The sequence below is a fragment of the Gymnoscopelus microlampas genome (assembly GCF_963454915.1).
Source record: "Gymnoscopelus microlampas genome assembly, chromosome: 10".
Taxonomy (NCBI): Eukaryota; Metazoa; Chordata; class Actinopteri; order Myctophiformes; family Myctophidae; genus Gymnoscopelus; species Gymnoscopelus microlampas.
This window is the reverse complement of record NC_139947.1, coordinates 44,081,580-44,093,925: the sequence shown is the minus strand read 5'-3', so window position 1 is coordinate 44,093,925 and position 12,346 is coordinate 44,081,580. Positions and strand designations below refer to the sequence as shown.

At 39.8% G+C, this 12,346-nt stretch overlaps 1 protein-coding gene across 1 annotated transcript; it reads left to right on the top strand.

Moving 5' to 3' along the window:
* Positions 1-1,357: 1,357 nt before the first annotated feature.
* atp6ap1b (ATPase H+ transporting accessory protein 1b) lies at positions 1,358-9,221 on the top strand. Its single transcript, XM_084068866.1, has 10 exons — positions 1,358-1,493; positions 1,702-1,822; positions 4,754-4,828; positions 5,093-5,289; positions 5,404-5,438; positions 6,311-6,396; positions 6,492-6,715; positions 6,856-6,891; positions 7,741-7,972; positions 8,068-9,221. The coding sequence occupies exons 1-10, from the start codon at positions 1,369-1,371 to the stop codon at positions 8,275-8,277; spliced, it is 1,341 nt and encodes a 446-aa protein (XP_083924992.1). The 5' UTR covers positions 1,358-1,368; the 3' UTR covers positions 8,278-9,221.
* Positions 9,222-12,346: the final 3,125 nt, after the last annotated feature.

Sequence of the window (12,346 nt, the reverse complement as noted above, 5' to 3'; positions counted from 1 at the left end):
GATTACGTTTAGGAATACAAGGTGGCGACTGTTCCGAGGTCACCGGATTTGCCCCGGGGTGATTGTGTTTTGGGGCGAGCGTTTTGCTCCACTGAACGCAGGCCTGTTCAGCACCAATAAGTTACTATTATGTATTATTTCACAAGAGGTCATAGAATTCCAAACAAATTAAAAAAAAGATCCAATATGGTTTGAGTGCAAGTTTGGTTATTTTAATATGTTTATTAAGAATATGAAGAGGCGGTATATATGGCGACATTCATAGGCTAAATTTGCAAATGTTCCTATAAATAGTGAAGGAAGAGGGCGTTGGAGCAACTATCAGCACCATGGACAGCGGCCAGGTTTAACCTGCCCCGTCATTTAACGTCATGTAGACAACGTCATGCTGTTTGACACGTACTGAGAACACACACAACCAGTGGTGGAAACTAAGTAACTAAGTACATTTACTCAAGTACAGTACTTAGGTACAGTTTTTAGGTATTCTTTACTTTTCTTGAGTATTTCCATTTTTCAATACTTTATACTAAATATTGTACTTTCACTCCACTACAATTATTTGAAAACTTTAGTTACTTGTTATTTCAGCCAGCCCTACATTTCGGCCATTTCTAATCTAGCCAATCTACAAGCTCACAACGCATCACGATGCAACGGTTGTGAGCTTGTAGATCTGCTATTTTCAAAAGATTTTATGCATTTGAAAACTTGTGAAACGGGACATTCTGCATGATGTACTTTCTACTTTTGGGACTTTAAGTACATTTTGATAGCAATACTTTAGGTTTTTTTTACTCAAGTACATTTTTAATTCCGGACTTTCACATGTAGGCCTAACAGAGTATTTCTACTTCTACATTGCAGTAGTGATACTTTTACTTAAGTAAAGAATGTAAGTACTTTTTCCATCACTGAACACAACACTGTCGCCTTCCGAGTCAAAAGCTTTGATAATCATAACGCTGTAAGTGTTATAATTATAGTATCAAAACAGGCCATGCAGCATGCTGCTGAAATGTGTTGTTTTGTAGTAGACATTTTACCAGCTTGATCCGAGGCTAGCTACAGCGAGGACAGGCTAGAGTGACAGGGTGTATTCATTTCAACTGGTACTTTGAACCAACAGGTTGGGGGGGGGTAACATATGAGTGAACTTTATTACGAACGAAACTTTTGCACTGTAGTTTGGATGAGATTAGGGGGTGAAAAGCAATGTGAAATTACAGTTGAGAAGCTCCAAAGCACTTTAAAGGATGAATAAAAGAAGCAGGAAGCGCCCATGGGTGCATGACATGGAACACCCAAGAACACGTGATAATCAGCTGAGTGTGTCACGTGACTTTGGCAGTTTACGGAAAAAACAAAATGGCAGGAACAGAGCATCAGGGGGAAGTACGAGCAATGGCCTCTGTCGTTGCACTTTTATTTACATTATTCGCCATGGGAAGCTGTACGAGTCAAGTGCCATTCGTAATGTGGTCTAGTGGCGGGTAAATATTGTATTTTGTTCATTTAAATAGCGAGATAGTTTTGACTCCACTCCATAGTTCGCAATGAAAGCCACGTTAGCTAATGCTATCTGACAAGTGAATTGCTTGCTTATGTTGTTGGAGTCATATGAAATGCTTAGGAAGAGCTTTATAGTCTTGTATTTGACAGGCAACGCTGCTGATCCCTGTGTTTGTTGTGCATGCACAGTTTACCACCGATGGCCTCGCCAGCAGCCGGTCACATCACGACTACTGATCAACTGGTTGTGTACATCAAAAGTGCCTTTAGCTCAGCCCCATGCACTGTGCTGCTGTTTCTACAGGACAAGGTAACAAGTCAAGAATAAATGTGATATGCATGCACACGATATAATATAATATATTTTGTTTTTCCAGTTTGAAAGGGTATTTATTTGATGACAATTTAAATGTATTTAAAATGAGTAATGGTGAGTCAAGATCATGGTTGCTAGTATGGTTTCTGAGAAGTCACTCGTGACTCTGGTATTCTCACTCTGGTGTGACAGTGAGCATTAGCACCACTTCCCATTCTGCAGTTCCCTTTCTCATAGGGCCTTGGCTGCATGTTATGCAGTGGTGGACAGTAACGGAGTAAATGTACTTGAGTTTTGTACTTAAGTACAGATTCTGAGGATCTTTTACTCGAGTACATTTCTAAGAAGTACTTTTAGGTTGGCTGTTTCTTTTTTCCACACTTCTGCTCTCTCACTAGCATGTTTCTGGCTTCCCTCTCTCTCCTCTTTGTTACATCTTGTATGTGTGTGTAGGAGTAAAAGTGTTAGTTCTGGTTCCTCAGTCATTTCTATGTTTTTATAGGTGTTTCTGCAGGCTTTGTATAACGTAGTGGTTCTACAAGCACATCAGTGCATGCAGTGCAGGTGGTTTCAGAGAGTTACTTCTCTGAAACAAGAGTTATGAGATCTACTTAAAGAGGCACTATGTAATTTTTTTTAATGAATGAAATGTAATTTTGTCAAATCTGTATGGTAGAGTATGTTAATACAATATAATTTATCCAATTGGGTCGGTTATATTTTGTCTCCCTGCTCTTCTATTGAGACATTTAGATTGTGTCAAAGGTCATGTCTCACTTAGACACAGGATCTGACATGAATTTTGACCAGATGTGTCAGTATAGGAATCAAAGGTTGTTTGTGTGGAGACCAAGCAAGTCGACTTGTCAGTCTGCCATCTTGTTTTGACAGGGTGAAGTTCGCCGCTGTGCATGTCGGCGCCATCTTGTTTTGACAAGGTGAAGTTAACGGTTGTGCGTGTGGGTAGATATGAAACATCCTCTGCTCTCGTGCGTGTGGGTAGGTAAGAAACGTTGTCTGCTCTCATGAGAGCAGAGGATGTGGTCACAAAGAACCATCCATCTCTGCAGGCATGGATGCCGATTTATGTTTGGCGGGTAGGGTACTCTACAACAAGTCACACACATCAACCAAGATTTCACCCCTTAATCAGAAATACCTGATGAATGTCAGTTGGAAACATTGTACTCGCAATAAAATACTTTTTTGCTGTAAGTGAAGACAGTGTGCGCGATCACCATTCTTTCCTGTCTCATGCACTGGCTGCCTGCTCCTACGCACCTGTCCCAGTAGGTGTGCAAAAGGACCTTTTTTTTTTTACTACATTTCAAGTCAATTTGATTATTGGCTGATGATGAAACCATAACTGGTATAAGGACTTTGCAGATTACAGGGAGAGAGTTTGAATGACAGAAATCTGTTCACAATAACACACGGTATCAGAGTGAGTACATCGTGCATCCTGTGCACGTTACAAAGCATCACACAACAGTCATCCGACTGACACATTTCCTGTTGGTGCACGGCTTTCTCATTGGGTGCTCGGACTCCCCGGCATCCACAGGATTGGCGCTAATGTCTGCAGGTCTCTGTACAAACATACACTGAACAGAGAGAATGTTCTGTTTTCTATGTCAACTGTATGCATGCAGAATGAGCATGTAAGGTATTGTGTCATATCACCAGATGTTACTTATAATCTGATGAAAAGAGATGTGTAATCACTGTAATCAAAACGCCCTTCATGACAGTTACTCTATACATTTTTTTTTTTTTTAGAACAGATGGCCTCAGTTTAAAGTTATCTCCATGTCCTAATCGTTGAAGCTGAATATTATTGTATCTTGACAAAAAGGTCACAGTCACTCCTATCTAATGTTTTCTACCTTCTGTGTACATACTGTAGGTGTAAATGAACAATCTCGCTCTATGTCTGTGTCTCCTATATGCAGGCATGTTATGTGTTTTATACATGTTTTTATGTTTTTGTTCTTTGATTTGATGTATTGCTTTTCATATACCTGTGCAGCACGTTGGTCAACTAAGGTTGTGTGAAAATGCTATGTTTCTACTGGCAGTAGAAACATAGCAGATAATGTAAGGGAACTACTGGCAGTAGAAACATAGCAGAGAATGTAAAGGAACTACTGGCAGTAGAAACAGAGAGCAGGAGGATCTGCCTCAAGCTCTATGCCAAGAGAACTAAAGTATTTGTATTTAACACAGAGGACATCATTACCACTGCCGACGGGACAGTGCTCGAGGTAGTCGAGGACTTCAAAGGACTTTTACTTGTACTTAAAGTATTTTTAAAAGCATGTACTTTTGAATACTTAAGTATATTTAAAAGCAATTACTTTTTTACTCTTACTTGAGTAACATTTTGACTGAGCTACTTTTACTTGTAGTGGAGTAAATTTGACCAGGAGTATCTGTACTCTTACTCAAGTAGTGGGGTTGAGTACTTTGTCCACCTCTGATGTTATGTAGGCCATCAGTGTCTGCTGCTATGGGCTGCCATAGCTGAATGGGTAGAGACCATAGAGGTATAATATAACGGTAGAGACCAAGGGTACAGCTTCCTGCTTTGAAATTGAATCAAAATAGGAAGAGAGTTCAAGTGAGACTAAGAAGCCTTCTTGGAATGGCAAGGTCCCCAGTTGGCCCCGGCCAGGGTCTGTGTCGAAGTGTCCTTGAGCAAGACACTTAAGCCTTAACTACTCCCCGGGAAATGTATTAATTGCCCACTGTGCCTAATAATTAGGATGGGGAATACAGTGGACAATTTTCACTTATGTGCAAATGTACTACTGTGACCAAAAAATACCCCTTTTCCTGCCCATGTTTTGTGTATTTGTTGTGTCGGTTGCTGATTAATTGAGTTGACTTCTGAGTCCAATGTTTTGATGTCCTTTTTTCACACAGTTAAGCAAAGAGGACTTTACAGTGTTTGGTGGAGTGTTTGGAAACAAGCCAGATAGCGTTTTTCCAAATCTTGAGGTATGGTGTGTTTTCATTATGACTTGTGCCATTGTACTTACATATTTTCAAACTGATATACATATGCAACACATTTAAGCTCATGTTTGTGTGCATAAGTTCATCTAAACTAATCAATTTAATTGATTGAAACTCTTCTCAATTATTCAAATAATCGATAGAATAATCGTGAAGGAAATACTCAATAGTTGCAGCCATGAGCTCATTTCTTATTTTGTGATCATCTTTCCCCCACGTCCGTCCGTCCATCCATTCTTCTTCTAGGCTGCACTGCATTCTTCTTCTTCCGCTTCATTGGTGCTTCCGTCCGTGGAATGGTCTAGTTCCAGCACCGTGCCTGCTCTGCTGCAGGAGCAGCTTGGTGTCTCACCTCTCCTGGTTGACGCAGACACTCTGTCAGATCTTCCTCTTAATGCGTCTGGCTGCACTTTCCTGATCATCAACCTGCCTTATAATACTGAGTGAGACCTCATGCTTTCTGAAGTGCACCAGTTATGGAATGTATTCATATGTTTTTAATGCTGTCATGTGTATTATTATCCTATTTAACTTGTAAGTGTGTGTTGTTTTTACAGCTCTAAGTTTCCCAAGGAGGTCCTTCGCAACAATGGTAAGTTATGTGAATTTTATGTTAAAGGACCATACCAGTGTGTGTCATCATCTATTCACTGCTTCAGCCATATAGGACTGAAACGATCCATTATTTCCTTTTTTCATTTATTATTCTATCAATAACTTTTTTGATTAATCGAATAATCTTGAAGCACGTTTCTTTGATATATAGTATAATCGATTCGAAACATTTCATATATTGTTTTATATGATAAACTATATTGATTAGTTTGATTAAACACTTACTACTTTATTGTATGACAGTGTCATGCAAAAATACAAGCTTACCTTTTATCATCAAGGGAATTAAACTCGGTTACATGCACGCCATTACTACACAGATGAAGCACCGGACTATAAACAAACAACCTAACATAAGATAGAACAAACATAGAATGAATACCCCCCTCTCCATGCAGAACATTACCCCATTGTTCATCCCCTCATTTCTGCTGACGATGTATAGATGTACGTATATATGTTATCGCAAATTCTATGTATCTAAACTAAATTAAACCCCCCCCCCCTCTAATTTCAAACATTCCCTATTGCACATCCCCCACTGCTGCTAGGTTATTTACTGCTAAAGTTTATTTTACAGTGGGTCTTGCCTGTACTTTTTAACCTTATTTCTGTCTTTTGTCTTTTCTTATTTGTTTTGTTATTTTCATTGCTCTAAAAGACAGTATTATCTTGTGTATATGTTACTGCTATTGCATTTAGCTGCTTGTACCTGTATGCGTGAGTGGCAAATAAAACCTTTGTGATTCTTGATAAATGTGTTCTTTTAATCAGGTCAATTATTTTTTAAATGTTGCCACTACAATGACATACACATTAGGGAACGTTTAACTTTGTTTCTATCCACAGATGAGATTATTGGGAAAGTTCTGAGCATCATGGAAGCCAAAAGTATCTCCTACACTGCCATCTACACAGGACTGCAGCCGTCACGGGTAATATATTCCCCCGTGCAGCTATACAGTATATAAACACACATTATTTAATTGGATGTTGGATGAGAGAGAGAGAAATCCTTTTGTCTCCCCAGGTCATCGCTCAGACCTCCATGTCTATCCAGCCTGTGGGTCGGTCCTTGCTTCAAGCCGTCGAAACCACTGTGAAGCCCCCCATTGTGTTCAATGTGACTGGTGTTCCTTGCATTATGCTGTGGGCACGTAATCTCACTGTCAGCTTCACAGGCACGTCGTGGACTGACCTTGCTACAGAGACCCCGACTCTGGCGGGATCCCTGTGTAACGACACCATCTCATTGTGAGAACACTAACACTGTTACTTATCCAAGCTGTGTCATGTTGGTGTGTTGGTTGGCCAGAGGCCTGAGAGAAACTCTTTTTATTGCTGTTCAAAAGAATGGATACAATTATAACTATTCTTTTTTTTTTTTTTATCAGGCTAGTCCTCAATTATGCATCAGGGATCACTCTAAGGTAAGAAAAAAAAGACCTAAGCAATTTCGCACCATTGTATATTGTGTATTCTATGATAAAGGCTGTATCATTTTCCAAAGATCGCCTCAAGGCCTGCCACGGTGATGAGCAAGCTGTCCGAGTTGGCAAGCTGTGGTGGACGGAATGGGTTATCAACTTTTTAGAAATTGCACATACACAGGATGTTGAGTCAAACAAAACATACACGCATAATTATTTCAGAGGTCACGTCACGCTATAAACTGCATGGTCAGAATATCCAACATTATTAACAGTTTATGGACATCTGATAAAATATCCAATATCATATTCAATGGTCATATCCATCCAATTATTTAATTGGTACTTCAGAGTAATCCTTTGTAACAATAATAATAATACACTTTATTTGTATAGCACCTTTCATGACATGAAATGCAGCTCATTCTGTCTTTTGTGGAGGTCTTGTGCAGGTCTTGTGCAGTCTCAGATTTTCAATTCAAATGGTAACATTTTACGGGTTGGGATTGTGCATTCCGTGTACATGTATCCATCTTTATGATAGCAGCAGTTTGTCTTTGATACTTCGTCTTCAAATGAGTGTGCCTTGTTGTTGATTTGTGGCAGCTTTTGTTAGTGGCGCAGTCTACAACACTACTGTGAAAGACGAGTGTCTCTGGCGCGCGCACACGAGAGAGAGAGAACATGTGCGGACTTGATATTTTCCGGTCTTTGTTATAAAGAAACGGCCCAAAACAGAAATTACCGGTCTATATATTATACGTTCTATGTATATACAGCATAAACCTACGTTGAAATGTTGTAACTAACATGACACTTGACATATTTTTCATCTTTTATCTACTGTAGGTTTTCCATGACTAAGAAGTTCTATCCAGTGTCTGGACGGAGCTGGTCCACCCTGAACACAGTGCTGCTGCAGAACGGTACGGACGCCACGCAGATGGCGTCCTTTTCTAGCAGACATATATATACTCCTGCAGAGTACTCCTTCAGCTGTCAGTCTGTGAAGAGCTGGGGAGATGGTTTGCTGGTGCCAAATGGGACAACTCTGTTGAGGGTCAATTTCATTGAATTCCAGGTACAAACATGCAAAATCTGAAAATCTGAATCTGTGACCCATGTGTGCTCGCTGTGATGTCTGACGGAATTTGTCATGTTTGTTTTACAATACAGATTCAGGGCTTTGGGTTGACAGATGGAAATTTCTCCTATGCAAGCGACTGTGCAGGATTCTTCACGCCAGGCATTTGGATGGGGCTGTTGACCTCACTGCTGATGTTGTGGATCTTTTTCTACGGCTTGCACATGATTATGCAGATAAACACCATGGACCGCTTTGATGACCCTAAAGGTCCCCAGATCACTGTGCCTCAGTCAGAGTAATGCACACAGTATGCACATAAAAAGTCACTCAGTGCCTCTCAGCAGACCATGGACCCAGGAGAGTCCCATGCCTTGTACGCTAGCTCAAGTACCTTGGAACCTTCCTCAGAAGGTCATGTTATGTGTCAGATGAATTTGACACATTCACTTGTGAATGGGCCATTCATCTTATGTGTGTCAAATGTGTCTAGGAAAGATCCTTTTTAATTTGCTCATTCTGCCATCTTTAGTCTTGCCAGGCATATTCCATTCCATCACTCCTTACCTGCAAGTGCCAAAATAGGGGAGGGGGGTGGTGTTTACTGTTTGCCTTCATTCCTTATAAAGTGCTCACCCCTACGAGGTGCACTTTTATGTGCCATTGTTTGCCAATTGAAGGGGATACATGAAATGTATAATTGCAAGAGGATGCCTTTTGTGCCAACATGAATGTGGCCACTTGCATGTTGTGAGACAGGTTTTGTTTTGTTTTGTTATAGCTGTGTAATTTAAAGACTACTGATATTGTCAAAATTGCCTGTGTGTATATATAAGAAGTTGATTGCTGATTGTATTTTGAGACATTTGTGACAAATTGCAGAAATGTTGCATTTTGAAAATACCTTGCGTAACACAATCCACTGTTTCTTTCTCATACAAATCCCAGTTTAAAACACAGGACAGTGAAACTGTAACTTTGATATTTAACTTATTGTGTTTTGCCTGTCCTGAAATTGTACCACTGGTTTTGAGTTCAACACATTTCATTAGGCTACTTTAAATGACAACTCTTCAGTTCAGCCATTACTTTTCAAAACTCTTATTACCACTGACGGTTCTATGATTCTGTGCCAATAAAGGGATCTAAATTCTATTATTGTGATTAATTACATTGTTTTTTATAAGTTTATCTGGTTAAGAGTGTCTGCTACATGCCTAAATTGAATTGCAAGAGTTCCCCCTGTGGCCAGTCACATGTTTTACTTAAAGAAATACTCTGTTAAGTAAGTACGGTTTTCTAAATTTACTAGAATAAAAGTATTTGCATCAATATATACTCAAAGAATGAAAAGTAAAAGTACTCTTTCTAAATCAGAGGTCTTCAACAGGGGGTCCGCAGAGGTACTGCAGGGGGTCCGAAATTGTGGTTTAAAAAAAAAAAAAAAAAATTCCAAAAATGTCAATATGTCTTTAAACATAACATATTTTAATAGCTTAGTATTGAATGCACAATAACATTCAATACTAAGCAGAAGGTCCTGAGTTCAAAACCAGCAAGGACATCTTTTCAACTTTTACCTGGCGCTTTCACCTTTATCTAATCTTTTAGTGAATAGCACGCAAGTTAACAGAATAATAAGAATCTCTGTGGTGCAGTGTTTTAGATACAGGGCTTGCAACCAGAAGGTTCCCGGTTCAAATTCAACCAGGACATATCCCAACTTTTATCTGACTCTTGTGGTCTGTATCTAATCTTTCAGTGAAGATCCTGCAAGAGACCAGAGAAACTATGAACCATGGTGGAGCAGTGGATAGGATACAGACCTTGCACACAGAATGTTTTGAGTTCAAATCCAACAAGGAATATTTTCCAACTTTTACGTGGCTGTTTCACCTTTATCTAACCTTTCAATGAAGAACATGCAAGTGAACAGAATAAGGATGAATTACAGTGGTGCAGTGATTGAGATACAGGGCTTATAACCAGAAGGTTGCTGGTTCAAATCCAACAAGGACGTTTTTTGAAATTTTACCTGACTCCTCCTTAGACTTTATCTAATCTTTTAGTGAACAACACAGAAGTGGATAAAGTTGGTAAAAATTGCTGTGGTGCAGTGGTTAAGATACAGGGCTTACAACCGGAAGGTTCCCAGTTCAAATCCAACTTGGACATTTTTCCAACTTTTACCTGACTCTTGCACCTTCAAATCCCACACACGCTGATTTGCCATTTCCAGGATTTGAGTCTTGAGTCCCAAGACTCAAGACCCAAAAGAGTCTTGAGTCGAACCAATTCCTCCCGCGGAGACATCAAATTTCTCTTTTGGGCCCAAGACTCAAGGCCCAAAAGAGAAATTTGATGTCTCCGCGGGAGTAATTGGTTCGACTCAAGACCCAAAAGAAGGTGAACTGACTGTAATGATTCAAAATGTCATATATAGAATGGAAACCCCATTCAAAATTTAAAATGTTCATCCTAATATGGACATGTTTGCCTGAAAAGGAATCTTTGAAATGTTTAATTGTTTTAGAATTGTACTCCTTTAAAAGTTCAAAGATTTAGAATGGAGGTCGATGGACGAATTAAGGACCTAAAAAAAACACTTTCACCTAGAAACTCCATTCACAGTTCAAAAATTCCACCTTACTGTGGACATGCATGCTTGAGATTCTTTTCTTTGAAATCATTTGTAGTTTTGGAGATATTTAACTTTAAGCGTCCAATGCATTGTCAATGCGGCCAATGGACATTTAAAGGCAGGCTTACAACTACATACTTACGCCTAGTAACCTCAATCATACTTTACCGCTTAACCCCCGGGGGGGTTAAGATTCTGTCCCGGTCAACGTTAGAATTCACCTTACGAAAGTGGCTGTGGAGCCTCATAGGAGATATAGCCTACAGCAGAGGGAGAGGTTCCAAATGGAGATAGTAATAAAACAATAGTAAAAGGTGGTAGTATAATAACTTAATATTCCGATTGGAGCTAAACTATCAGACGTTATCCTTCAACTTCTCGTTTATGCTCTGTTCTAGTTCTCTCTTTTAGTTTTTTGAGTGCTTCTGTATTCTGATTCATTATTCATATTTTTATGTTGCTGTATGTGAAATGAATGCCCATTCCTGTTGATTACTGTGTTCTGTATCTCGGCTACATTGAAAATGATGGCCTGCCCCTCAACTGTACTCCAAGCTGAAATAAAGGCTATGATGATGATGATATAGGTGTCTATATTGTAAAAGAAATTCCAACGATATAAAATGCAATTCCAATTGGTATTAATGAAGGGGGGAAATAATTGACTCCAAGGTCATAGCATGGCTATGAGCTTGTAGATCTGCTATTTTGAAAAATCATGACCATCTTTGAATATACATTTTTTAAAGCAAACATTTGTAAAATATGTTGTTCCAGGGGCCAAATAAATCTAAAAATGACACAGATGTGTTCCCGGTCTTGATGGGTCAGGGTGGCTCACGGTGATAGGACACTGTCTACATAATCCAAAGCTTGTGAGTTCAAATCCTCCTCCTGCATCTTTACTCATGAAGCATGTGTTGAACACTGACATCCAGGAACCACACTTAATTGTGTCGAGGTGCCGTAAGGCAGTGGATAGTTGGTGGACACCTCTGTGGGCTTTGGCACAGAAAGCCACACGGCGACCAGGGCCACAGGTTCAATTCCCATCTCTGCAAGCAAGGCCACAAGTTCAAGTACAGCCTAGCACCGGCACCGAAGCCAATACTCATGGATGTACTCAGTACAGTGGGGGCGTTGTTTCCACACAGTAAAAGTGGCAAAAATAAATAACACCCGCTTGAACTTTTATAAAAAACAGTGACTTGTCATCATGGACACACTGGAAAACTGCTGTTTGGACGCCATCTAGTGTCCATCATCAGACACTACATGTGTATGGAGATTATTATGGATCTATAAATCAGTTCTCAAACTTCTTCATTTGGCCACGGACCCCCATCTGAGAATATGTTGTGCCAGGGACCCCAGAAGTGAAGATTTATGTTAAGAAATTCAACATTATTCAAACTTTTCCAAACATTTTCGAGATTTTTCAAAACATTTCAAAAATTGCAGATCTACAAGCTCACAGCAAGCCACGACGTGACGCTGTGAGCTTGTAGATCTGCTATTTTTGAAAAGCCAAAGTATAAAATGTGGAGATTTCTGACTCCACACAGGTGTAGATGGTTTAGTGTTGATGATGACTGATAGCAGTCTGGGGATCAACATCCGATCAGAAAACGGAAACGGAAATGGTGCGTCTATGTCTTGTTCAGCCCACCGGATCCAGTAGGCGGGGCTTTGGACCGGATGTGAATACCGGTGTAAATTGGACGCAGGCG